The 27,530-nt window shown below is 39.1% G+C and overlaps 1 protein-coding gene across 1 annotated transcript in view; it reads left to right on the top strand.

Annotated features, from left to right (window-relative positions):
- The window catches only part of GREB1L (GREB1 like retinoic acid receptor coactivator), a 305,480-nt gene that overhangs the window by 150,310 nt on the left and 127,640 nt on the right, over positions 1-27,530 (top strand). The window contains exons 3-6 of the mRNA XM_033178167.1: positions 6,980-7,145; positions 7,671-7,868; positions 20,375-20,551; positions 26,065-26,241. Of these exons, the coding sequence (XP_033034058.1) occupies positions 6,989-7,145; positions 7,671-7,868; positions 20,375-20,551; positions 26,065-26,241 (709 nt within the window). The 5' untranslated portion in view covers positions 6,980-6,988. The remainder of the gene's footprint in view (positions 1-6,979; positions 7,146-7,670; positions 7,869-20,374; positions 20,552-26,064; positions 26,242-27,530) is intronic.

Below are 27,530 nucleotides of genomic sequence, written 5' to 3'. Positions count from 1 at the left end.
TGCTGGGATTACAAGCGTGAGCCACTGTGCTTGGCCCTCTTTGACCATTTTTTAGCTGGAATTCTTCTTTTGAAAAAAGGCAAACTCAATAATCAGGACTATTTGGTTACTTGGAAGTACAGAAAGAGCAGAATAAATGCTATTTTCTTTTCTGCTTGTAGTGCTCTGTTTTTGTCTTTCCAAAAGGAGCTCTTTTTCTCCTTTAGTAGCAAAATTAATTTGTGAATTTTTATATTTTAAATATGCTTCAGTCAGTTGGATCTATTCTCTTTTGTTTGGTTTCTCTAATCTTTAGCCTATGGGAGCTCTTCAAGTAGTCTCCTATGTCTTTTAACATGTTTCATTAGTTCTTTTTTTTTTTTTACTTGTCACCCAGGCTGAAGTGCAGTGGCACAATCCACAATCACAGTTCACTGCAGCCTCCACCTCTCAGGCTCAAAGAATTCTCATGCCTCAGCTTCCCGAGTAGCTGGGACCACAGGCACACACCACCACATGCCCAGTTAAGTTTTGTTTTTGTAGAGACAGGGTTTCATCATGTTGCCCAGGGTGGTCTCAAACTCCTGGACTCAAGCCATCTGCCTGCCTTGGCATCCCAAATTGCTGGGATTATAAGTGAGAGCCACTGCACCCGGCCTTATTAGTTCTTGATAACCTTTGCTTTCTTGTTCAGATGTTTGAGGCTCATCTTGCATATTCCCTGCCCCAGACTTGGAACTGGTCATACCTTGAAAAAATCTTGATTCCTTTCAGTGTGGAAGGCATTAGGCAACTACAATCAGAGTATAGAAAGTGCTTATTAATAGTAATGAATGTTATTGCTTCTCAGATTTTTCAGTAGACAAAGCTTAGAAATACTTATTTTAAAACTTTTTAAAAAATGAGTTGTTACTTAGAATATGTACATCCCCATCTACCTGTACTACAGCTTACTTTGCTGTTAAAATCACACAACCTCAAATTAGTGTTTTAGATTCAGTTCTTTTTCTTTTAGCTTGTACATGATCTTTTTAAAAATCAGTTTTTCTTGTTCTTTGTCATTTCCTTTGTAAAAATAGTTTTAAAAATTAATGTTTATTTGTTCCAGATAGTTGGTATTAAAAGAAACTTTTATCAAAACCGCAAGTGTAGTACTTGAAAATATATTTATACTTAGTCAAAAGGGGAACATTTTTTCTTCTTCTTTTTCTTTTTTTTTTTTTTCCACACAGGGTCTCGTTTTATCAGCCAGGCTGGAATACAGTGTCATGATCATGGCTCACTGCAGCCTCGACTTCCTGGGCTCAAGCAGTTCTCCCACCTCAGCCTCCCGAGTAGCTGAGACTACAGGCACGCGCCACCAATCTTGGATAATTTTTGATGTTTGGAGGTTTTTTGTTTTGTTTTGTTTTTGAGACAGAGTCTCACTCTGTTGCCCAGGCTGGAATGCAGTGGCACGATCTTGGCTCACTGCAACCTCTACCTCCTGGGTTCAAGAGATTCTTTTGCCTCAGCCTCTCGAGTAGCTGGGATTACAAGTGCCCACTACCATGCTGGGCTAATTTTTGTATTTTTAGTAGAGACGGGTTTCACCATCTTGGCCAGGCTGGTTTTGAACTTCTGACCTTGTGATTTGCCCACCTCAGCCTCCCAAAGTGCGGGATTACAGGCGTCAGCCACTGCGCCTGGCCCTGATGTGAGGAGTTTTTTAATAGAGAGGTAGGGTTATTTTGTTGTGATTTTTTAAATTGTTATTTGGCTTTGTGACTCTTAGGCTCATATCTTAAGTTAAAATTTCCTTTCCAGCCTGTTTTGCAACTGTTATATATAGAGATGAGGCCACATCAGCAAACAAACATTTTCTTTTCTGATTTTTTTCTTTGGCGGTCGGCAATTTTGTAGTACATTACGGAGTATCCATTTACCCAACTGGGCCATCTTGGTCAGTGGTTTAGTAGCTTAATGGTCTGAGTGTTAAAGATATCACCTAAGAGAGCTGCCTCTGAGCCAAACTGATTTGGTTCTACCCTGCCTTACCTATTTCCTTGTAGACTGATCTTAGGCAAGTTCCTTAACTTCTCTAAGCCTCAGTTATCTTGAAAATGTGAGTAATAATAGTGCTTGCTCGGCACTTAGTAAGCTCTCCATGCTACTCTTGTAATCGTTGAAGGGATGCTTTCTTTCACATTTTTTGACAATAACTACCACCACCACCATCACCACCACCACCACCACCACCACCGTCACTACTACTAGTAATAATAACAACAGCTACTATTATATTAACTGCCAGTAATGCCTGCCATTGTAACACGTGCTTCACATACAACTTTAACTACAAGTCCGACTATGTATTCTGAAATCAATGCTTTAATTGTAAAAAGTATTTGAGAGTTAAGGGAAAATTTTATCACTGAGGAGGGCATTTCTCTCTCTCTGCTGTACACTTTTTAAAATTTTCTTTGAGACAGAGTTTTGCTTTTGTTGCCCAGGCTGGAGTGCAGTGGCGTGATCTCAGCTCACTGCAACCTCTACTCCAGGGTTCAAGTGATTCTCCTGCCTCAGTCTTCCTAGTACCTGGGATTACAGGCGCCTGCTACCATGCCTGGCTATTTTTTGTGTTTGTAGTAGAGACGGGATTTTGCAATGTTGGCCAGGCTGGTCTCACGCTCCTGACCTCAGGTGATCTGCCCACCTTGGCCTCCCAAAGTGCTGGAATTACAGGTCTGAGCCACTGCACCCGGCCTCTCTGCTATATACTTAATAAATACTATAGAAGTACAGTTTTAATAATAGAGTAATTATTAACTATGAAACATTTCACAAAAAGGAAATGCAAACATACAGATTAAGGAGTACTGTCCCTCAGAGTGCATTGCTACTCTTTACCATTTTCAAAAGGCAAAAGATAATTGAGGAGAGGCGTGGAAGCATTAGCAGGCAGTTATTTCCCAAGCTACTATTTTTTTTTTTCTTCCAACGTCTCTAGCCCCCCTTCCTAAAGTCACCGGAGATAGAGGCTACCTGTTTTACCCACATCCCCATTCTGCAATTTTTCTTTCTGTGGAAAAAGGGGAAAGGATAGAGCAGAAAGGCTGCAAATCACAATGTTATGGTGGTTTGTAGTTGATCCAGTCTGCATTTTGAGCAATTAATTAGTAATGCAGAAAGACTTGCTCATATTTTTTACTGTCCTTTTCTTAGACATTTTCTCAAAGTCACAGAAGTGCTTGTTAGTATCTCAGAGGTCTGTAGTGCTATGACAAAATATTTAATATAGTTTGTCCTTTTGTAATTTTACAATAAAAAATATGGAAAGGCAATGTAATGGAGTCTTATAAACTTGATGTCAGCCAGATACATACAATACATAAGTATATAGTGGAAACTACAAGGTGACTTTCTGTCTTTTTTTTTTTCTGGCCAACATAGTGAAACCCCGTCTCTATTAAAAATACAAAAAAAAAATTAGCTGGGCATGGTGGCGGGCACCTGCAGTCCCAGCTACTCGGGAGGCTGAGGCAGGAGAATGGCAGGAACCCGGGAGGCGGAGCTTTCAGTGAGCGGAGATCATGCCACTGTACTCCAGCCTGGGTGACAAAGCAAGACTCTGTCTCAAAAAAAAAAAAAAGATGTTAATGTTTGTGTTGTATTGGTGGGGAGTCTTAGGAGCCTGGTCTAAAACTTGGTGTTTCTGGAACGTTTCAGTTGACAGACTTTGTTGATTTTCTTCTATTTCTTCATCTTTTAATTGGGTATTTTATATACATATACAATTTGTAATTGGGTATTGTACATTTTGAGTATAAGCTTTTTGTTAAAAAGAAGCCTGATAATTTAAAATCATGGCATTTTGGTTTTATTACCTATATATATGAGAAAAGTTGCCAAAATAGGACCCCGGCTTTTTCTCCAGATCATAGGAATCTCTAATAAAACTTTGACAAACCCAGCCACTCTGATGGAAATCAGTGCATACTACTCACTGCCACAGGAATCATATCAGAAGTCTTGTTTGCTATGTAAAAGTAGCTCAGGGGCACCGATATCTTCCACAGAGCTTTAGTGTGTGAGTCTGGGAAACTTGAGATAGAGTTGTGGATTCCCATGCATCACCTCTTCTCTGCTCGTGAGTGGGCACACTGGGTGTTGGCACCCTTTCCTGATGAACACAGATGCATCCTCAGGGTTCTTCTCAACCAGTCCTCCAGGGACTCTCTCCAGGGAGTTAGAGTTGGCATTCCAGATAAATTTTAAATTCTATCCCTCTCTTTGATAGAGGGGGGCCTGAGATATTCTCAGAATTACCTGTCTTGAAATGAGATTTATCCAAGGTGAGGCTGTACAGTAAGAGTGCAGGCTTTGTCATCACGTGGCTGGATCCTGAGTCCTGGCTGTATCCCTTACTAGTTGAATGGTAGTGAACTGGTCACTTCGTGTCTTTAGGTTTTGGTTTTTGGTTTTGTTTTTTAATCTGTGAAGTGGAAAGAAGTCATACCTTCTTCAGAATACTGAGGATTAAATACAACCATTTTAATAAAGTGCTTAGTAGACTATCTAGCCCAATAGTTCTCAGACTGTTAGTATTAGTACCCATTTATACTGTTAAAGATTATTGACCAGGCGTGGTGGCTCACACCTGTAATCGCAGCACTTTGGCCGAGGCAGGTGGATCACGAGGTCAGGAGTTCAAGACCAGCCTGGCCGAGATGGTGAAACCCCATCTCTACTAAAAATACAATAATTAGCCAGGCACAGTGGCAGGTGCCTGTAATCCCAGCTACTCGGGAGGCTGAGGCAGGAGAATTGCTTGAACCCAGGCGACAGAGATTGCAGTAAACTGAGACTGCGCCACTGCACTCCAGACTAGGTGACAGAGTGAGACTCCATCTCAAAAAAAAAAAAAAAAAGATTATTGAGGACCCCATAGAGTTTTTGTTTATTAAAAATTAAAACTGAAAATTTTTACAAATATATTACTTTTAGAAATTATAATAAAACCCCACTATATATGAACATAGATAGCATATTTTATGAAAAATAATTGTATTTTCCAAAGACAAGTTAGTGAGTAGCTTATGTGCTTCTGCATTCAACCTGTTGCAATATCACACATCCTGCAGATTCTGGAAAATTCCACGTACCTGTATGAGTGAATCAGAGTGAAAAAGACAAATAATATCCAAGTAATAGTTTGATGATATGCTCAGGAATGGACAGCTGACCCATTTCTAGCCAGAGATTCAAGGAAAAGTTTGCTGGGAAGTGGCATTCCATTCCAAATAAAAAGACCAAGTTTTCTAAAAAGAAGGCCTTTTGCCCTTTTGATTATTTGGAATGTAGACATGATGCCTTGGTTTGTCACAGCTATTTGGGGACAAGATCGAGAGTAAAAGTCCACACATTCGGGGTGATGGAGCAGAATGACAGGAAGAGCTCTGTTCTTGAGAGCACTGTTGAACAGCTGAACCAGCGCCTACAAGTCTTACCTACCAGCTTTGAACAAAAAAAAATTTGTTTAAATAGTTTGAAATAGTTTTGGCTTGGTGTGGTGGCTCATGCCTATAATCCCAGCACTTTGGGAAGCCCAGGCAGGTGGATCACTTGAGGTCAGGAGTTCAAGACCAGCCTGGCCAACATGGGGAAACTGCATCTCTAGTAAAAATATGAAAATTAGCCTGGTGTGCTGCCGTGTGCCTGTAGTCCCAGCTACTTGGGAGGCTGAGGAGAGTTGCTTGAACCCGGGAGGCGGAGATTGCAGTGAGACAAGATTGTGCCACTGCACTCCAGCCTGGGTAATAGAGTGAGAGACACTGTGTCTCAAAAAAATTAAAAAAAAAAAAAAGTTCTGACTTCATGGACCATTGAAAGGGTAGGGTCTTGCCCCCCCTACCCCCACCCCAGGACCCTTTGAGTCTCATTAGTCTAGCCACTAATTAGCACCCAGTAAATTGTTGTTGTTGTTATTGTTATAAATGGATTTTTTTTTTTTTTTTTTTGAGACAGTTTCGCTCTTGTCATCCAGGCTGGAGTGCAGTGGCACAATCTTGGCTCACTGCAACCTCCGCCTCCCGGATTCAAGCGATTCTCCTGCCTCATCTTCCTGAGTAGCTGGGACTACAGGCACATGCCACCATGCCTGGCTAATTTTTGTATTTTTAGTAGAGACGGGGTTTCACCATGTTAGCCAGGCTGGTCTCAATCTCCTGACCTCATGATCCACCCACTGCGGCCTCCCAAAGTGCTAGGATTACAGGCGTAAGCCACTATGCCCAGCCTATACATGGAAATTTTTATAACCAGCAAGTACTATAGTACTATATAAATATTAGTGATGAGAAGTAAAGGTCATGGCTTCAAAGCTTTGTGCTATATACTTTCTTGAAGCGTCCCAAATAAGATTGTACTTCAGATGAAGCAAAAGAAACCACAGAGGGTTTCAAATACTAGTAATACATAAATGAATTATTTGAGTTGAAAAGGCTCAAGTCTTCCTTTCAGAAATTTAATTAAATACATAACCATAAAGCTTTCATTTTTTTTCCAGAAGAGAGGCTTTTTCCCCCATCTAGAGTAATAGATATTTGTAAAGAAAAAATTCATTACTTACTCTGAAACCACTGATAGAGTTTCTAGGGAGTTATAGTAGCCTATAAAGATGATATGACCACATTGTTAACCAGGTTGGGATTCATGATTGACAGGTCAGTCTTGATTTACTGGTTGGAGAGCCTTGACTTAAGCATTTATTACTGTTATAGATACAAAATCCCTTAAAGGGGCTTTTTGAGTTGGGCTTGGGCTGTGAAGACAAAAAGCACATGTGATATGATAACAAGTAACTTACACAAGCTGTCTTAAGATATCTGGGTAATTCATATATTTCACATCTTAACAAAATATATGGACATAGTTGATATTAGCTCTACCTGTGCTTTGAGACATAGAACCTCTAATTATATCGATTTTATCCTTTCTTCTTTTTGTTGGGGATGGGTAGGTGTAGATCATGGGGAATTCATATGCTGGGCAGCTGAAATCTGCTCGATTTGAGGAAGCTCTCCACAACTCCATAGAAGCCTCCCTCAGATGTAGTAGTGTGGTACCGCGGCCAATTTTTTCCCAGCTATACCTGGACCCTGACCAGCATCCTTTCTCATCTGCAGGTAAGTTTCTCAATCACACGTATTTCTGGATTCTTTCTTTTTTTTTTTCTTTAGATAGAATCTCCATCTGTCGCCCAGGCTGGAGTGCAGTGGCGTGATCTTGGCTCACCGCAACCTCCGCCTCCTGGGTTCAAGCGATTCTCCTGCCTCAGCCTCCTGAGTAGCTGGGACTACAGGCACACGCCACCAGGCATGGCTAATTTTTTTGTATTTTTATTAGAGACAGGGTTTCACCATGTTGGTCAGGCTGGTCTTGAACTCCTGACCTCGTGATCTGCCCGCCTCAGCCTCCCAAAGTGCTGGGATTACAGGAGTGAGCCACCGCGCCCGGTCACTGGACTCCTTTTTTAAAAAGTGGGATTCTTGTTTTAGAAGTGGGGATTCCAAATCCTGGGACCTCTGAGATAAATTGGCTAAATGTTAGAAAATGCTAGACTTCTTTTCTTCAATTATGTCTTTCAGAACTGTGCATTTTTCCATAAGTATCTTTTTGTTACATCTGCTATGATTTATTTGTTTACCCAGATGTCAAACCCAAGGTGGAGGATCTGGACAAAGATTTGGTAAATCGCTACACTCAAAATGGAAGTCTGGATTTTTCTAACAATCTAACAGTTAATGAAATGGAAGACGATGAAGACGATGAAGAAATGTCTGATTCAAACAGTCCACCAATTCCCTATTCACAAAAACCTGCCCCGGAAGGATCTTGCACTACAGATGGTGGGTTTCAGTTTTGTTTTCTTTTTGCTATTTTCTCTCTAATATTGTCTGACATATTTCTAATTATTACATGCGGTGCTCAAGGCTGGAAACTAGTAATTATGGTATGGAGAGGAATGAGAAATGATTATGCTCTCATTCACATTATCTCCTGTGACTTCACAACAGATGTCTGTAAGAAAGACAAGTATTATCATCTCATCTTATAGATAAAGAGACTGAAATTCACAGTTGTTGACTTTCCTGAGATGGTCTGTTTAGAATTGCCTTTGCAATTCTTGACCTGCCTTTGCAAAGCCAGGTCAAGGCTTTTCCAGTATTCCAAGTACTTTCTACAAGAATGCTACTATTTTAGGACATTTTTTAGTGTTCCCTCTTCATAATTCTTCCTATTCCACCCCTGCCCTGCAGACAGTCAGAGAGATATTAGATATTTCATATTTACTTTTTACATTTATTTTGAACACTTATCCAATATAGAGGATTAAAATATTTTATACATATTATAAAAGTAAAAATTTATAGAGGATTAAAATGTGTATATTTTGATAATCCCTTTTTATTAGGGTCAACCTCCTCTTCCACCAAGCCTTCATATTTTGTAAGAAAATCCTAGTATAAAGCATTTCCAGTATTTCATGGTTTTGGTGATATCATAACTTAAATTACACTCTTCCCTCCATTTAATAGTTTACTGTGCTATTTTCTGACCATCCCAGCCTAATTAATTTATGAATAATACTTTGTCCAGATTAGCCAGAGTATTGTTCTTCTACCCAGAATGACTTGGACCTAGGATGATTTCAGTGCATGAACATTTTGGAGTAGGGGAAATGGAAGGAGAAGAAAAGGGATATAATTTCAGAACATTCCTCTTACAAAGCTTAAAGTGCAAATAATTAGAGAAAAACTAGAGGTTCAAATATGGAAAGCCAGAAAGCCCTGCTTGGGAGTTTTATTTTCTCTTGACTTTTTTTTTTTGGACAATGTGATAAATAGTAAAGGAGTCAAAATCCCCTACCTAGGAGATGAGGAAACCTGAGTAATTCTCCTGGGAGCTTCTACGTGCCCAATTCACTAAAGATGGCCTCTAGCGATTAGTACTACGGCCCTGCCTGTAGCACATTATTCCTTATGAATTTGTTTATGATTGCTCAGACTTAATAAATATATATGGATTTATTCATTATTGACATAATACAGGCTTTTAAGCCTGTGAAGGTGTAGGAGGTGACTAGCATTATGTTTCGTCTTACTTGCTTTACATCCATCTTCATGCTTTTTATTTAATTGAGCTGTCAACTCGTTTATCAGGTAACAAACTGGAAGGTGAAATAGTGCTTAAAACGTTGTTGGATTCCCATTGAGAATCTTATGTGTGAGAGTTACATAGAGTAAAATCTTTAGAGGATAATTTTCAAATATCTAATTTTATACCAAAAAATGGGAGAGAGGTTTCCATTTTTCCTGTGCCCTAGGTATGTTTTTAGTTTGCCTTGTAGGGTATCTGGCACTGGTGTTATTTATAAGCAGGTATGGAGAGCTGTTTACTACCCACCAAAGTATAATAAACTCAGTGATCTAGAGATAGCCAGTATTTCTTAAACTTTAGAACATGAAAAAATGAGAGTACATGGGAAGGGTAATATTATTTTAAACATAAAGGAGGTGCAATTTTTTTTAACCGTCTCACTCAAGTTCAAGATTTAGATTCCAAGACAATTCAAAAACACTAGTCCTACACTTAGATTCCTATATCAGCTACTTTCAGTTCTTATGATTAATGTCCATTTTTTTCCCCTTTTAATTCACCTTGGGGGAAGGCATAGACAGCTTTTTTTTTTTTTTTTTTTTTGGAGAAGGAGTCTCACTGTGCAGTGGCACGACCTCACCTCACCGCAGCCTCCACCTCCCAGGTTCAAGCAGTTCTCTGCCTCAGCCTCCCAAGTTGCTGGGATAACAGGTGCCCACCACCACACCTGGCTAATTTTTGTATTTTTAGTACAGACGGGGTTTCACCATCTTGACCAGGCTGGTCTTGAGCTCGTGACCTCATGATCCACCCTCCTTGGCTCCTAAAGTGTTGTGATTACAGGTGTGAACCACTGTGCCCGGCCAGTAGCTCTTTTTTTTTTTTTTTTGACGGAGGCTTGCTCTGTCGCCCAGGCTGGAGTGCAGTGGTGTGATCTCGGCTCACTGCAAGCTCCACCTCCTGGGTTCACGCCATTCTCCTGTCCCAGCCTCCTGAGTAGCTGGGACTACAGGCGTCTGCCACCATGCCTGGTTACTTTTTTATGTATTTTTAGTAGAGACAGGGTTTCACCGTGTTAGTCAGGATGGTCTTGATCTGACCTCGTGATCCGCCTGAAGGCCAAAGTGCTGGGATTACAGGTGTGAGCCACCGCGCCCGGCTAGTAGCTCTTTCAATTGGACTCATTTTAAGATAGTTCTCAGAGCCCTCTTACTCAAAGGGAGAACAGTTCTGAAATTTCTGAAATTTTGCTTACGAAAATGGCAATGAAGTAGGGCAATATACTGCCTGGACTTATTTAAGCATACCACCTTCCCTTCATGGGAAATCCTCTATTTACTTAAGGCTCAAAGAAAGGTAAAGCTATTTTTAGAGGCAATTTAGATAAGCAAATACTTAACACCTGATGGGCTGCTGGGGTTTACCATTCAGATGTAAATTTTGGTTGCTAATTTCTTATGTAAATTATTGGAATAGTGTAGGTTCCTATCCTGCTGGGAGGCAGTTGATTGTCCAGAGTTAAGGACAACCAAATTTTAGGCCTCCAAATACTGCTTTGATTACTTTAGCTTGTGTTTATAGCTGTTTCTGTAAACTTTTCCCTGCCCCCTTTTAGTTTACTCTGTAACCTTCAAGTTGGAGATAATTGGAGAATGCAAATCTGTTTCTGTGAAGTGAAATATTCGGCTGTTTTCTTAAAGAAATGCAGATGATGTTTATAAAGAAGACCTGTCTACTATTATTTCTTTTTAAAAAAATTAAAATCATTTGCTCTGCAAGAGGCTTGGTTTTAGGGCAACATTTCAGTGTTGTCTTCAGAAAGTGAAATTATTTCGGGGGCAGATTTGTCAAATAAATTATTTGTATGCCCGTTATCACTGACTTATATTTCTTTGCTTGTAGACTATAAACAGGCTTAGATTCTTCCTTAAGATACTCTTAACCAGATCTTCCCGTAGCCTCTAAAAGAAAGATCACATCAGTGCCTCAGAATTATTTAGATGTAAATCAGAATTACCCTTTTGTGGAGTCCTAAGGTTTTGTTTTGTTTTTCATTTAGTTTAAGGTTTTTTTTTTTTTTTTTTTTTTTTTTTTTGAGACGGAGTCTGGCTCTCTCGCCCAGGCTGGAGTGCAGTGGCCGGATCTCAGCTCACTGCAAGCTCCGCCTTCCGGGTTTACGCCATTCTCCTGCCTCCGCCTCCCAAGTAGCTGGGACTACAGGCGCCCGCCTCGTCGCCCGGCTAGTTTTTTGTATTCTTTAGTAGAGACGGGGTTTCACCGTATTAGCCAGGATGGTCTCGATCTCCTGACCTTGTGATCCACCCGTCTCGGCCTCCCAAAGTGCTGGGATTACAGGCTTGAGCCACCGCGCCCGGCCTAGTTTAAGGTTTTAATTGAGATTTAATATTTGATGTTTATTAGACTAGTAATCAGACATATTTCTAGTAGTGGGAAAATAGAACTATCTGTCACACTGGATACTGGGATCCTATAAGTCTTGAGACAGAATATTTCATAGATTTTGTTTTTAGCTCTCCACTCTTTGTTACAGACGTACGCAGCTTATTTTCCGTCTGAAAAAGCTAAATTAAATATTGCTCTTTGCATAATGTTTTTACTGTCATAGGGATCCCTGATGCTATATTTTGTATATCATTAGCTGATCTGAATCCAAGCAATGAGGATTTGGAGGAAACAGTAAATAGATATAGACTTTACAGCAATAGACCAGACCCTTGGCAGGCGAACTTATTCTTAGAATAACTACAGACTGAATTCATAAACTTTTGCTTGACTTAATGAGCATTTTTGACCTTGAGTTGATTTCTTCTGGACCCTGTTTTCTAGACTCAGCCCTGCTGTGCCTTTCTTTCCTAGTCTCTTCTTAATTACATTGCCTGTATGGCTTGTGTTGGCAAATAGCTACATGGTCAAAGATAAAATAGGACTATTTTATTTTATTTTTGAAGAACAGCTTTAAATTTGTGAAAATTAAGAAAATAGTAGTTTCTATATATCCCCACACAGTTTGCCCTATTATTAATATGTTAGTATAGTACGTTTGCTACAATTAATGAACCAATATTGATACTTTTTTATTAATTTTAATAACAACTAAAGTGTACAGTTTATTTGAGTTCCTTGGTTTTTTCCTAATATTCTTTTCCTGTTTCAGTGTCCCATCCAGGATATGGCATCAGATTTAATTGCTATGTCTCCTTAGGTGCCTTTTGACTATGACAGTTTCTCAGACTTTCCTTGTTTTTCATGACCTTGACCATTTGGGGAGTATTAGGCATATTTGTAGGAGACCCCCCTCTTGGAATTCATTTGATGTTTTTCTCCTTATTAGATTGGGGTTATGAGATCTGGGGAGGAAGATCACAGGGGTAAATTTTTATCATATTCCTTAAATTTTTATCATATTATTTCAAGGGTACATACTATCAACATGATTTATCACTATTGCTGTTGACTTTGGTCACCTGGCTGAGGGGCTGAAGGAGTGTTATCTCCACTCTCCTTCCACTGCATACTGTGGAAGGAATCCCCAGATCACACTTAAGGAGCAGGGAGTTACACTCCACATCCTTGAGGGCAGACTATGTAAATTATTTGAAATTCTACTGCGTGGGAATTCATCTCTTCTCTCCCATTTATTGATGGGTTCATTCATTTATTTATGTCATTATGGCCATAAATGACTACATTTATTTTATGTTTATAATCTAATACTAACTTATTTTGTTGCTCAAATTGTTCAGTTTTGGACATTGGGAGCTCTCAGTTGGTTCTCGTGCCACTTTTACAAACACCCATCATTATGGTGTGGGTTGTTTTTTTTTTTTTTCCCATCAAATAAGACATTTTCTCTTTTCATTGGGACAGGTACCTCTTGACTTTCTTTTTTTTTAGGTGAAGGAGGCTAGAAACACACCTCTCATAGAATACAGTAATTGTTTAATAATTATTGCTTTTCACCTCTAGGTGTCCTCATATCATAAGTGGGAAAGCCCTCAAAGATTGGAAAACTATTTGTGTGGATTGTGTAGTTTTCATTTTGCCACAGAAATTGCTCTTAAATAATCTCTCTTCCCTAGAAAATGCTGCTCTCCACACTAACTGTGCCTTCTCTACTCTATCCCTCTGTAGCCCAGAAACAAAACTGTAACTTTTCCCTCTTAGTCTCCCTTTTGCAATGTATTGCTTGAGAAATCTCAACAGAAATGTCAGTCTGTGAGCATGGATTACTTTTGCAGCTTGTCAAAACTTTAATTTTAAGGACTCATTAGTAAGGATGAAATAGGTGAATGCCGACACAGTGGCCGGCAGGGGCTGGTGTATCAAATGATACTCGGAAATCAATCTCAAAAGGCCACAGGGAAGGCAAGTGATAGGACCCAGCAAAAGTAGATAAGGAAGAAGTTATAGGAGAGTTCTCCATCAGACTAGAGGAAGGTGAAACAGTATACAGTCATGTGCCAAATAACACCATTTTGGTCAATGACTGACTGCATATACGACGTTGGTTGGTTCCAAAGCTGAAAAATGTCTGTTGCCTGATGACATTGTAGCTATTGTAAAGTAGTGCAGTGCATTACTCATGTGTTTGTGGTGTTGTTGATGTAAAGAAACCTACTGCACTGCCAGTCACGTAAAAGTATACCACATGCAATTAGGTATGCCACATGATATTAGGTAATAAATGACTGTGTTATTTCAGAATGTACTCCTTCTACTTATTTAAAAAAAAAAAAAAGGTTTACTGTAAAACAGCCTCAGGCAGTTTCTTCAGGAGGTATTCTGGAAGCTGGCATTATTATCATAGGAGATGACCCTCCAAGCATGTTATTGCCCTGAAGACCTTCCAGTGGGACAAGATACGGAGGTGGAAGACACTGATCTTGATGATTCTGACCCTGTGTAGGCCTAGGCTAATGTGTGTGTTTGTGCCTCAGTTTTTAACAAAAAAATTTTTGTTGTTGTTGTTTTTTGTTTTGTTTTTGAGACGGAGTCTCGCTCTGTCGCCAGACTGGAGTGCAGTGACGCAATCTCAGCTCACTGCGATCTCCACCTCCTGGGTTCAAGTGATTCTCCTGCTTCAGCCTCCTGAGTAGCTGGGATTACAGGCGCCCACCACCATGCCCAGCTAATTTTTGTATTTGTAGTAGAGCCAGGGTTTCACCATGTTGGCCAGGATGGTCTTGGTCTCTTGACCTTGTGGTCCACCCACCTTGGCCTCCCAAAGTGCTGGGATTACAGGGGTGAGCCACCATGCCTGGCCAACAAAAAAGTTTAAAAAGTTTAAAAAAAAAATTAATACAAGAAAGCCTTATAGAATAATGATACAAGAAAGAAGATGTTTTTATACAGCTATACAATGTGTTTGTGTTTTAAGTGTTACTATGAATCAAAAGATTTTTAGAAGTTAAAAAGGTTATAAAGTTAAAAAGTTACAGTAAGCTAAGGTTAATTTATTATTGAAGAAAAAAAATTTTAGTAAATTTTGTGTAGCCTAAGGGTACAGTGTTTATAAAGTGTACAGTAATGTCCTAGGCCTTTACATTCACTCGTTACTCACTCGCTGACTCACCCAGAGCAACTTCCAGTCCTGCAAGCTCTGTTTTAAGTGCCTTGTACAGGTGTGTTATTTTTTTATCTTTTATATCATATTTTCGCTGTGCCTTTTCTGTGTTTACATATGTTTAGATACACAAATACTTAACCATTGTGTTACAACTGCCAGTAGTACTCAGTACAATAGGATGCTATCCAGGTTTGTAGCCTAGGGGCAATAGGCTATACCATCTAGCCTACCTGTGTGGTAGGCTCTACCATCTGGGTGTGTGAAAGTACACTCTATGATGTTCACACAACAAAATCACCTCTTAGAATGCATCCATGTGGTTAAGTGATGAATGACTGTACATGAGTCAGAGAGGTGTTAATGAGGTCGAAGGAGCAGTTAATTTGGAGTTAAGAGTCCTGGGTTCTCTATCTACTGTTTCTGGTGGCTGAGTATTTGGCCTTGGGCCACTTTCTTAGTCTCTTGGGGCCCTTCTTTTATTTACATATCAAAGAGATTAGAACAGATCTGTGTTCCTCAATCTTTGACTCACAAATGTCTCCTATAATAGTGTGTAATCTTTTGAATGCAGATATTTAAAAACTAATTCTGTCATTACACAGCATGTGATAAGGACTTGATTTTAAATAGTATTTATTTTAGATTGGTTTATTTATTTATTTATTTATTTTGAGACAGAGTTTCACTCTTGTTGCCCAGGCTGGAGTGTAATGGTGCAAATCTCGGCTCACTGCCTCCTGGGTGCAAGCAGTTCTCCTGCCTCAGCCTCCCGAGTGTCTGGGACTACAGGTCCATGCCACCATGCCCAGCTAATGTTTGTATTTTTAGCAGAGACAGGGTTTTGCCATGTTGGCCAGGCTGGACTCAAAACTCCTGACCTCAGGTGATCCACCCACCTCAGCTTCCCAAAGTGTTGGGATTACAGGCGTGAGCCACTGCACCCTGCCCAGCTAGGACAGTTTATTAATATACTGTTTGATATTCATGCTGTACAAGAAAGATTATCTACATTTTGCTATTCAATAATTACTGATTAACTTACTTTAAATTTGTTGTGTAAGGAAAAGCATGTTTTGTTGACAAATTTTAAAACAAACTATTGTATTTGTTTTGGAGGAGGATGAGAGGAGCTAAATGTATTTAAATGTTTTACAGCATTAAAAAAAGTCAAAATCTACTTTTAATGCCTAAATTTTGGAAATTCTACGTTTTACGTTTAAAGGGTATAGTAGTTTATTTTTATAATTTTTGTATTTTTGTTCTATGTGATGGAAAAGTTTTAGGCTGCTATTTGTAGGTAACTGCCTATAGAGTTGAAAGAGGCAGTGTTTTCTTCCTCATGTATTAAAAGCCAAATTGGATTATAATCGCTAAATTTTTACCTTTTTAACATTTGTTTTTTGGTGTCCTGGAAAAACATATTGCTTGATTTTATACAATCTTTTAATTTTTTGAGTGAGTGTGGTGAATGAATTTAACTTTTGTATCTAGCAAAGAGCTTTTAAAAGTACAGTTTCCCTGAAAATATGCTCCCCCAAAAAGCAAATTTAGGCACATTTATAAAATTTCTCTTTTTGTATTATTAACACAGAAAGTTTCCTGAGCATCCCATCTTTAACCAACAGCCTGTTATGTGTATAAGTTAAGCAATATGTCAATACATATGACTGAAAATGAAAACAATTTGAACTTGTGTAGTCAAAACCACACAATGATATGGGGTTTGACTGAGTGAATTGTGAGCTCACTCAGCTGGTTTCCATTAACCCTACATGTGTTAGATGAAAGGCCCTTAGAACATTCTGTTTTAAAAGTAGGATATTTACACTAATTATTTATTCATTTTTAGAAATTGATAGTGATGTCTATTTAAATTTCACTTACTATTCCCAAGTATCTTGGAACATTTTTTATGAATCCCTGGGAATTCACCACTTATATTGAGAAATGCTTTATTAGATGATCTTGAGGTTCCATATAACATAATTTGCAAATTGATACAGACTTGTGGTTCCATCTGGTACACTTTTTCTAATACAGAGTGAGTCAACATTGTAGAAAGATTGTATTACTACTTCTCAGTGACAGAGACAGCTCCCCAAGCATCCTGCTTTCCATTAATAGGCTAATCATGAACTAGGTTTATGTCTGTAAACCTAGGTTTACTGTCTATATGCAAATTAGTAACTTCTTTGATTAAAATAAATTAGCATTCCTTTTGGTACTTTAATATGACTCCTAGATTTAGTATTTTAGAATTTGATGAAAAAGTCTGTGTTCACCCGTCATAGTTTTAGCACTGTATTGTAATTGTTCTTAGCTTCTCTTTTGCCAAGTTAAATAGTATGCTTTTTGTCTGTTTTCACTGTGGCAGACTTCCCCTGTCTTACATCCTGAGTATTACAGAACTCTTTATGTAACCTTGGACAAGTTTCCTAACCTTTATGAGCCTCAGTTTCTCCATCTATGAAAAGGAGATAGTACCAGTCTTGAGTGTTGAGAGGACAGAATAAGATCATCTATATAGTATTTAGCACTGTGCCTGGCTATGGCAAGTGCTCCATAAGTTTTAGCTGCCATCATCATCATCATCAATTCCCAACTTCCAAATCTGTGAGCCTGTTCCTTAATAGAGGTGGGTGGGCACAGCAATTTTTTTTCCTATGGGTTCCATGTATCAAATAGGCTCCAAAAAAGGTTTGTAAACTAAGTAATTTGACCCACATATTTAATTACTATTTTCCAGATAAATATAAATGATATTTTGAACAAATGCAGTTTCATTTAAAATTGCTAAAGAATTCATAAGTTTTTGTATTTTTTCTTAATTCATGAATTTTTAGAGTTAAATTGACTTTTAGAGTTTAAATTCACTTTTGTTAATGTTAAAAAGGGTTCTATGCTTGAAATGATTGAGCCCTGTAGTCTTGATAATTTTATTCTTTCTTCTGCTTTCTTTTCCCAATTCTATTAGGCTTGTTTTTGAGGTTTGATGACCCAAACTATACGGTAAATTTAATATGCTCCACCACTTCATCTTTTTCTTTCAATTTTAATTTTAATTTTTTTTCTTTAAAAAAAAATTTAGACGGGGTCTTGCTCTTTCACCCAGGCTGGAGTACAATGGTACAATCCTGGCTTCACTGCAACCTCTGCCTCCCTGGGTCAAGGGATGCTCCCATCTTAACCGCCCAGGTAGCTGGGATTACAAGTGCTCACCACCAGGCTTGACTCATTTTTGTATTTTTTTTGTAGAGATGGGGTTTTACCATGTTGCCCAGACTGGTTTTGAACTCCTGGACCCAAGCGATCTGCCTTCCTGGGCCTCCGAGAGTGCTGGGATTACAGGCGTGAGCCACTGCACCTGGCCTCGTCCAGTGTTTTGATGGTGTTTTCTTTTTTATTTCTCATGCCAGTAACTGATGGCATTCAATGATTTTTGACACTTGGTTAAAATCATAACATGAATTGATGCTAGGAGAATCTAGCGTGGTTTTTCCCTGTTTTGTATTGGGCAATGATAATGGTGCTTTCCTAGGGTTTGTGTATGGAAAGGTAGGTGTCCTCCTTGCTTCCAAAATTTTCTGAAATAGCCTTTTTTTTTTTTTTCCTGTTCTTGAGAGCAAGTTTCACGCTGTTAACCCAGATTGGAGTGCAGTGATGCGATCTCGGCTCACTGCAACCTCTGCCTCCCTGGTTCAAGTGATTCTCCTGCCTCGGCCTCCCAAGTAACTGGGATTACATGCATGTGCCACCATGCCCGGCTAATTTTTTTGTTGTTGTTGTTGTTTGTTTATCTTTTGAGACAGAGTCTCACTCTGTCGCCCAGACTGGAGTACAGTGGCACGATCTGGGCTCACTGCAAGCTCCGTCTCTACAGGTGCCCGCCACCACAACTGGCTAATTTTTTGTATTTTTAGTAGAGATGGGGTTTTACCGTGTTAGCCAAGAAGGTCTCAATCTGACCTCGTGATCCGCCCGCTTCTGCCTCCCAAAGTGCTGGGATTACAGGTGTGAGCCACCGCGCCTGGCCTTTTTTTTTTTTTTTTGTATTTTTAATAGAGACAGAGTTTCACCATGTTGACCAGGCTGATCTTGAACCCCAACCTCAAGTGATCCGCCCACCTCAGCCTCCCAAAGTGCTGGGATTACAGGTGTAAGCCACTGCACCTGGCCTGAAATAGCATTTATTATACTTTCATTCAGCCTCTGTTGGTTGCAAATGACAGAAACCCAACTGAAAATGGCTTAGGTAAAATGAAGAAATGACTGAAAGAGTTCCAAAGGAAAGGTTTCATGGCCAAACCTTGGAAAAGGCTCAGGGATTCAGACACCACCAGAACAATCTTTCAGTCTCCTGCCCATGGTGACGGAGTTCCCTCCCAGGTCAAGGAACAGGGCTGGCACTAAAGCAGACTGAGCCATGCTCTCCTTGGCTCCATGTTCAGATTTTCTAGGGAACAGGCTTTGATGGGCCTTGTTTATGTCATACGTCTACCCTTGGACCAATCAACTATGGCCAGAAAGTTGGGCTATCAAAGTGGCCCAGCTGGATCAGGTCCTAGCTCCACATCAGTTTGGAGTGTCACAGCTCCCTGGGGAAGTCACATGATTAGAGTACAGACAGAATCATTCCCCAGAAGATTTGCAGCAGAACTGTAGCTGTTCCCTGTAACACTGTCTGTGATTCTTGGTTCCTTATACATTCTTCCAGTTAACTGCAATGTGAGTTCTTGGAGGAAGACATATTTTGTTCAATTCTGTATCTCCTGGTCTCGGACAGCATTTGTAGCAAATGTTTGTTTTATAAATGATGAACAGATGAATTCATAGAATGCATTATGATATACAAAGTGGTTATGTAAGATTTTGTCGCAACTTGTCATGTCATGTCATGGTAAAAAGTGAAAAGTTGTAACAGTTTTGGCCCGTTCATCTAGGAGCCACAAAATTCTGAACTTCAGTCTCTTCCTCTGTGAAATAAAGAGTATCTGTTCTGACACTATCCCCATCTAGAGAAGTGAATTTGCATTGGAAGTAAAATAACCCTATTACATGCACATACAAACTGCATGGTTTTCAAAGTTTGTTGTGTATTCATCATTGCCTCACTCGTGGACCAGACTCACGCCTGTAATCCCAGCACTTTGGGAGGGCAAGCTGGGTGGATCACGAGGTCAGGAGTTCGAAACCAGCCTGGCCAACATGGTGAAACTCCATCTCTACTAAAAATACAAAAAAAAAAAAAAAAAAAAAAGATTAGCTGGGTGTGGTGGTGCGTGCCTGTAATCTCAGCTACTTGGGAGGCTGAGGCAGGTGAATCACTTGAACCTGGGAGGCAGAGGTTGCAGTGAGCCAAGGTCCCACCATTGCACTCCAGCCTGGGCAGCAGGGCGAGACTCTGTCTCAAAAAAAAAAAAAAGAAAAAGAAAATATGAAGTCGTCACTTTGGAGTGAAGCAGAGGGAAATATTTCCTTTCAGTGTCTTTTCAGCTTTGTTCGTTCAGAAGACCACACTTGATAGATTTGTCTTCTGGTTGGAGTAAAGGGATATAGGGACTTTAATAGTGATTCCCACAAGTAAATCTATTCTCCAAATGAGTGATAAGAAGATATAATCTCACTAAACATTTCACTGTGTCCTTTTTTTTTTAAACCGGGTTTTAGGTTTTTGTCAAGCAGGAAAGGATTTGCGTTTGGTATCACTGTGTATGGAACAAATTGACATCCCAGCAGGATTCCTCCTGGTGGGGGCCAAGTCTCCCAATCTGCCTGAACACATCCTAGTTTGTGCTGTGGACAAGCGATTTCTACCGGATGATCATGGAAAAAATGCACTTTTAGGTGAGTATTTCATGCTTATAAAATTCCTTCCAATATGAGGGAGTTAAAATACACATTTATTTAAAACTACTGCAGAAATTTTAAAAATATACCAGAGGACTATTTGGGGATTATATAGTTTAGTTCAATTATGATACATTTTTTTATTTTAGTAACCTTTTTTTTTTTTTTTTTTTTTTTTGAGATGGAGTCTTGCTCCATCGCCCAGGCTGGAGTGCAGTGATGCAGTCCAGGCTCACTACAACCTCTGCCTCCCAGGTTCAAGTGATTCTCCTGCCTCAGCCTCCCGAGTAGCTGGAACTATAGGTGCATGCCACCACACTCAACTAATTTTTGTATTTTTGGTAGAGACGAGGCTTCACCATGTTGGCCAGAGTGGTCTCAAATCCCTGACCTCATTATCTGCCTGCCTTGGCCTCCCAAAGTGCTGGGATTACAGGCAGTAACTTCTTAAACATTTATTTTCCTTCCTTCCTTCCTTCCTTTCTTCCTTCCCTCCTTCCCTCCTTCCTTCCTTCCTTTTCTTCTTTCTTTTTTTTTTTTTCAGAGTTTCGCTCTTGTCACCCTGGCTGGAGTACAGTGGCATAATCTCAGCTCACTGCAATCTCTGCTTCCTGGGTTGAAGCGATCCTCCTGCCTCAGCCTCCCAAGTAGCTGGGATTACAGGCGCCCACCATCATGCCCAGCTACTTTTTGTATTTTTAGTAGAGCCAGGGTTTCACCATGTTAGCCAGGCTGGTCTCAAACTCCTGATCTCAGATGATCTGCCTGCCTTGGCCTCTCAAAGTGTTGGGATTACAAGCATAAGCCACCATGCCCAGGCTTTTCATTTTTATTAATTCTCAAAACACTTAGCTTAATTAAATGACTTTTTTGACCAGATATTTTTTAAAAGCATGCAATTTATCAAAAATTAATATTTTGTAAAGAAAAGAGAATTCACTCTCTATAGTCATTGATATCAAGTCAGCTCTGATACTGGACCTGATATCAAGTCAACTCTTAATTGTTCATCTGTGGATTATTCACTTTGTAAGTTATTTGTTATTTTTCCATACCACGCATTATTTCTATCTATACTTGTGTGATGTGAATCTCACTTTATATTTAACATTAGTTCACCCAAAATAACTAGGGCTATATATCTTTATATTTCTATCTCCATACCACGCATTATTTCTATCTATACTTGTGTGATGTGAATCTCACTTCATATTTAACATTAGTTCACCCAAAATAACTAGGACTATATATCTTTATATTTCTATCTATGTGATATAAAATGTAAATGACTTTATCTCAGAATTATTTTACTTTGTGATGTTAGTGTCTGGGCTTTCTCACAACATAGCCTCCCTATGTCATAAATAACAGACTTGATTTATTTTGTTTTAAATAATTAAAAAGATAGAGAGCACATGAGATTTGTTGCTTTTTTACTGCTGCATTTCTCTACTGTTGTTTTTGTTTCTCAGAATTTGTCTTACTATAGATGAAATCATGTTTTAGGCAAAAATATCAGTGAAAAGGAAAAAGAATAGAGCAGTGAATTCAAATATTGTATTGATCATGATGTGTATTTATTTTTGTAGCTTGATACATTCTTCCTAGTTATCTAGTGTCATCAGAAAGTCTAGCAATACACTGATCAATAAGTGAGCCTGCACACGCTTTATAGAAGTTCCTTAAATTATAGTTGAAGACTTCTCATGGTTCATAGGAAAAGAAATGATAATTTTCATTTTTCATAAGGCTCTCATAAAAAAAGAACATTTTTGGCCAGGCACAGTGGCTCACGCCTGTAATCCCAGCAGTCTGGGAGGCCGAGGCGGATGGATCACAAGGTCAGGAGATAGAGACCATCCTGGCTAACATGGTGAAACCTTGTCTCTACTAAAAATACAAAAAAAAAAAACAGAAAAACAAAACAAGGCCGGGTGTGGTGGTGGGTGCCTGTGATCCCAACTACTAGGGAGGCTGAGGCAGAGTGGCATGAACCCGGGAGGCAGAGCTTGCAGTGAGCCGAGATCGCACCACTGTACTCCAGCCTGGGTGACAGAGCAAGACTCCATCTCAAAAAAAAAAAAAAAAAGAACATTTTCACTTTTTTTTGTTTAGTGAAATTGAGCAGATGGTTTAATATAGAAGTCTAATGATAAATCTAATATGCTGGGCTAAATTAGCAAAGACGATCCAACTACTCGTTTTTTTATTAAGCAGTATTTATTCAGAATGTACCGTATGACAGAAATCACACGAGGCTCTCACGTAGGGACACAACAGTTATAAGACTTTAGTCCTATTCCATACAGAGCTTACTACCTAGTAGGCTATAGTAGAACAACTTCAGAAAACTTTTTAGCATTTGAAAAGCATTATCGTCTCATCTAATGAAACAGTTCAGGTGTGGCTCTGACTGTAGACAATGAAAATCTCTCATAATGCATTTTTTGTTCAATGATTGTGACTAGAGAATCCTCTTAGAGTATGTCATAGAAAAGACACAGAAAACACCATCAGAATAATAGACTTCATAATCCTTAGAAATTAGGAGTGAGACCAAAGACCATGTGCTTTGGAATCAGAACTGTGTTCAAATTCCAGATTTGCCACTTAGTACTTTAAGAACTTCAGCAATTATTTTAAGAACTTAAAGTTTTAGATTGCTCGTGCATATAATGGGGTCATTAACACCTACCTCCTTGCAGGGTCATAAAGATCAAATGAGATGATGTCCTTAAAGCACCCACCAAGCACAGTGCTTGGGACATAGTATTTGCTCTTGAAATGGCAGTTATTTTACTATTGTATTTATTAAATACCCTTGCGGACTTGGAACCTTGCTTACTTTCTCTAGCCTTGTAAGTGGACATAATTTTTTGCTGACCACTTCTCCATGTAAAAGTGCAGTGCAACAGCAAAATGGCAGAAGGTTTTTCTTAAATAAGCACATTGTTGGGATTTTTACGTGTTTGATACTCTATTGTCCAAAAACTAATATTCATCCAACATTTCTTAAAGTGGATGATTTTCATTTGCATTAAAATATAGTGGAAAAATGATTAAGCTTCCGCTATTCTAGAACCCCTGTGGGTTCAAATATCAATTTGTCTAAATTTTTATATAAACTGCAGATTCCAAAGACTATGGGGGAATTGATTTAAAAATATATTTAAAAATATATTGATCTAGTTGGTAGTGCATGTGTACCAAATCTACCATGCAATTGGAAGACTTGATTGCCAGAAAAACTAAAAGGTAATTTGGCTGAGAGTGGTGTTATTTTTTGTTTTCAATGACAAGAACTTCAAGCAGATAAAATCTCCCTTGAAGGAAGGCTAATGCTGAAGCCATACAGAGTTTTAAAAATGGACTGTAGGATTCTAATTCTTTTATGTTGTTAACTTATCATTAATGTGAAGATTCTCTCCTTTGCAGATTATTCTGACCCATGGCTTTTCTTCCTCTTCACACTCTTGCTTTTCACCTCAGAATAGACAGAGGAAAAGATCAAACTTAACCTCGGTAGTTTGTGAATTCTAATTCTCACACTAATGTTTTCTAAACCACTTGGACCTATCAGTTGAGCCTCATGTTTTGGCACTGTTCTTGATTATTTTGGCTGAAAGGTTCTTGTAGCTTTTTTCTGTGTTTTGGTTGTGGCATATCTAATTCACAGGTCAGGCAGTTTTCCAGGAAGGTGCGACGGTCAAACCAGAATGTAGTTTCCACAAAGGCAGAGACTTTGTCTGCTTTGTTTTATGCTAAAAAATCTGGTGCCTGCAACAGTGTCTAGCACATAATACAGTATTTGTTGGATGGATGGATGGATGGATGGGTGGGTGGATGGGTGGGTGGATGGGTGGGTGGATGGATAGATGGATGGATGGATGACTTTGGTGACCTAGGCAGCCACTGGCAACCGTTTTTTGCAGGGGGAGGGGCTACTTTTTTAAGGTATTGGACAAATAGTCAGATGCTCTCAAATACGATTCATCTCTGAATATATTTTAAGTCATTTATAAAATTATATTGTTTACATGTCTATAAAGTGGCAGTAATAAGTTATTAATTCTGTGTAATCGACCAGAGGTTATGAATATCTCTTCTTCACCACTGTTTCCCCCGTGTTTAGCAAAATGCCTAGCATATGGGTAGATGCTCAATATATAGTTGTTGACTAATAATAAATTGGACTTCCCATTTATGAATGCTTTGAATTGATGATTAGCGTTCTGAGATTAGGATATTGTGAGATATTCTATCATTAATCTTTGTGGCTTTTCTGTTCTCTATTTATATATCTTTGTTAATTATTAATATTTATCAGGTTAGCTCAGAGGTCTGAAAAGAGTGTATCACTTCATCAGTGAATTTGTTTTCAGTTATTTACGTATAGAAATATTGCCTTTATACAATGTGGAATGCCCTTTCTTATTACAACGTTTTTGTGCTTTTCATCTATGTAACAGTAAATGTGTTATGTCCTCATCAGACACAACTAGAAGAACTCACTGTTACTGTCTGTTTTTACTCTGTGTATTAAGGGGGACTGACAAGTTAATTTTCAATAAAAAAAGGCATGGCAAAAAAAAAAAAAAAAGGCATGGCTTTTCATCTTGCCAGTTTTCTCTGTTTCTTCTTTTTTCCATGTCCCCTGTTCTAACCAGGTCACCAACATTTTTTTTTGTTTAGTTTGTCTGAGTGAGGAATTGTTTGGATATTAGATCTGAAGGAATAATAAGCTAGTATGAATAAAGAAGTGTTAGAAAAGGAGAAATGGGAATCTCATGGTACTCCTGTAGGAAAGTATAGCTAGATCTCACAGAAACTAGAAGCTGATAGAGCCCTGAATTTGCACATCTGGCCCGTGCTCTGCTCTCCTCTTGGCAGATCAGCTTCCTCTTCATGGTTCTTGGTTCCCATACCCTAGCTTACATGTGGCTGACGTAACCCTAATTTGGATTCCAATTCTGTAAAACCTTACAAATCCAGGGTCCAGTACCACCTGCCTGACTTTTTGTGTTTATTTCAAAATTCCAGGAGAGAGATTCTGACTGTCCCAGACTGGGTCAGATGGTGGGCCACAAGCTCACCAGCTGTGACCATGGAGGCAAGTTTGCCTGGTAGAGAGGGCAGAGAACCAGGTTATCTAAGGAAGGAGTATGTGGGGAAGAAATAATAGACATTCTAGAACCAAGCTTTTTATTATATTATGTGTTCTATTTCTTTAACCATTATCTACTGCATTTATCAACCCTATTTCCTTAACCTTTTAGAAGCTAACTTTTCCTTTCCTTTTAGAGCAGCATTTAAATTATTTCCAGTCTTTCACTGTTACAAAATAACTCTGCTAAAGAAATGTGTACCTGTTTTTTTTCCCCTCTGAATTATTTCCTTGAGATTGAGACATTTTTGGGTCAAAGAATGTGAACGTTTCTATGCTGTTTAATACATAAAAGTATTGTATCAACTTACAAGGCCATTAGTAACATTGGTTTTCCTCACTTCAGGGTTTTCTGGAAATTGTATCGGCTGTGGAGAAAGAGGATTTCGATATTTCACGGAATTTTCCAACCACATTAACTTGAAGCTCACCACTCAGCCAAAGAAGCAGAAGCACTTAAAGTACTACCTAGTCAGAAGCTCCCAGGGTGTACTGTCTAAGGGACCTCTTATCTGCTGGAAAGGTAGTTAATTTCGAGGAAGAAAAGGGGAGGGAATGGAGATTTTAGAGTGGTGACAAGTGACCCATACAAGATTCGGAGTTCAGGTGGGATACAGATAAACATCTCAAGTTCAGAAGGATATCCAAAAATTTAAAGCCTTCTGGTATGTTATTTGACTTGCCCCTTACATTTTTAACAGAGACAATTCAAGTTTTGGAAAGTGCATGTCTCTGTATTTGTCTCTTGGGAAGGGGGTACAGCTCTCAAGAGGAAAAATGGACTCTTTCTAGCTCTTCCGTCATTTAGAGAGGACCTCAGAGTGACAGCTCCTTGGTTAGATGCCATTTTGACTCTATTTAATTTCTTTGGAGATTTTCGAACATCCGTATTTTTTTTCTATTTTAACTAGAGCTAAACATACTTAGAATAAACATTTATGTTATCTTCATAATACCTGGGAAAATACACTATTAAGTTGGCAAAGTGTTATTTCTTATAAATTAGGAAGAACTTAACTTATTTATAGAAATGAATCCAGTTGAAACTTCACATCTTCATGTGCTTGATAGGAATGACAGAAGTTCTCTTCACTGTGCTAAAGAAAAGAAGTATTTAGTTATTATTCTATTGATCAGTTTCTTAGATGCTGTGATTTTTTTCTCCATATAATAACTCTCTTTTTCTTTTTGAGATGGAGTCTCGCTTTATCGCCCAGGCTGGGGTGCAGTGGCACGATCTCGGCTCACTGCAAGCTCCATCTCCCAGGTTCATGCCATTCTCCTGCGTCAGCCTGCTGAGTAGCTGGGACTACAGGCGCCCGCCACCACGCTCAGCTAATTTTTTGTATTTTTGGTAGAGATGGGGTTTCACCATGTTAGCCAGGATGATCTCGATCTCCTGACCTTGTGATCCGCCCACCTCGGCCCCCCAAAGTGCTGGGATTACAGGCGTGAGCCACCGCGCCCAGCCTATAATAACTGTGTGTGTGTATATATATATATATATATATACACACACACACATATATGTATACACACACACATATATACACACACACACACACACACACACACACATATATATATATATTTTTTTTGAGACGGAATCTTCTTCTGTTGCCCAGGCTGTAGTGCAGCAGTGAGATCTTGGCTCATTGCAACCTCTACCTCCCAGGTTCGAGCGATTCTCCTGCCTCAGCCTCCTGAGTAGCTGGAATTGCAGGCGTGTGACACCACACCCAGCTAATTTTTGTATTTTTAGTGGAGACGGGGTTTCACCATGTTAGTCAGGCTGGTCGCAAACTCCTGACC

This window comes from Trachypithecus francoisi, unplaced genomic scaffold (genome assembly GCF_009764315.1).
Source record: "Trachypithecus francoisi isolate TF-2019V2 unplaced genomic scaffold, Tfra_2.0 Lachesis_group19, whole genome shotgun sequence".
In the NCBI taxonomy this organism is placed as follows: Eukaryota; Metazoa; Chordata; class Mammalia; order Primates; family Cercopithecidae; genus Trachypithecus; species Trachypithecus francoisi.
Note: the sequence above shows the minus strand (reverse complement) of the source record. Positions and strands in the feature narration are given on the sequence as shown.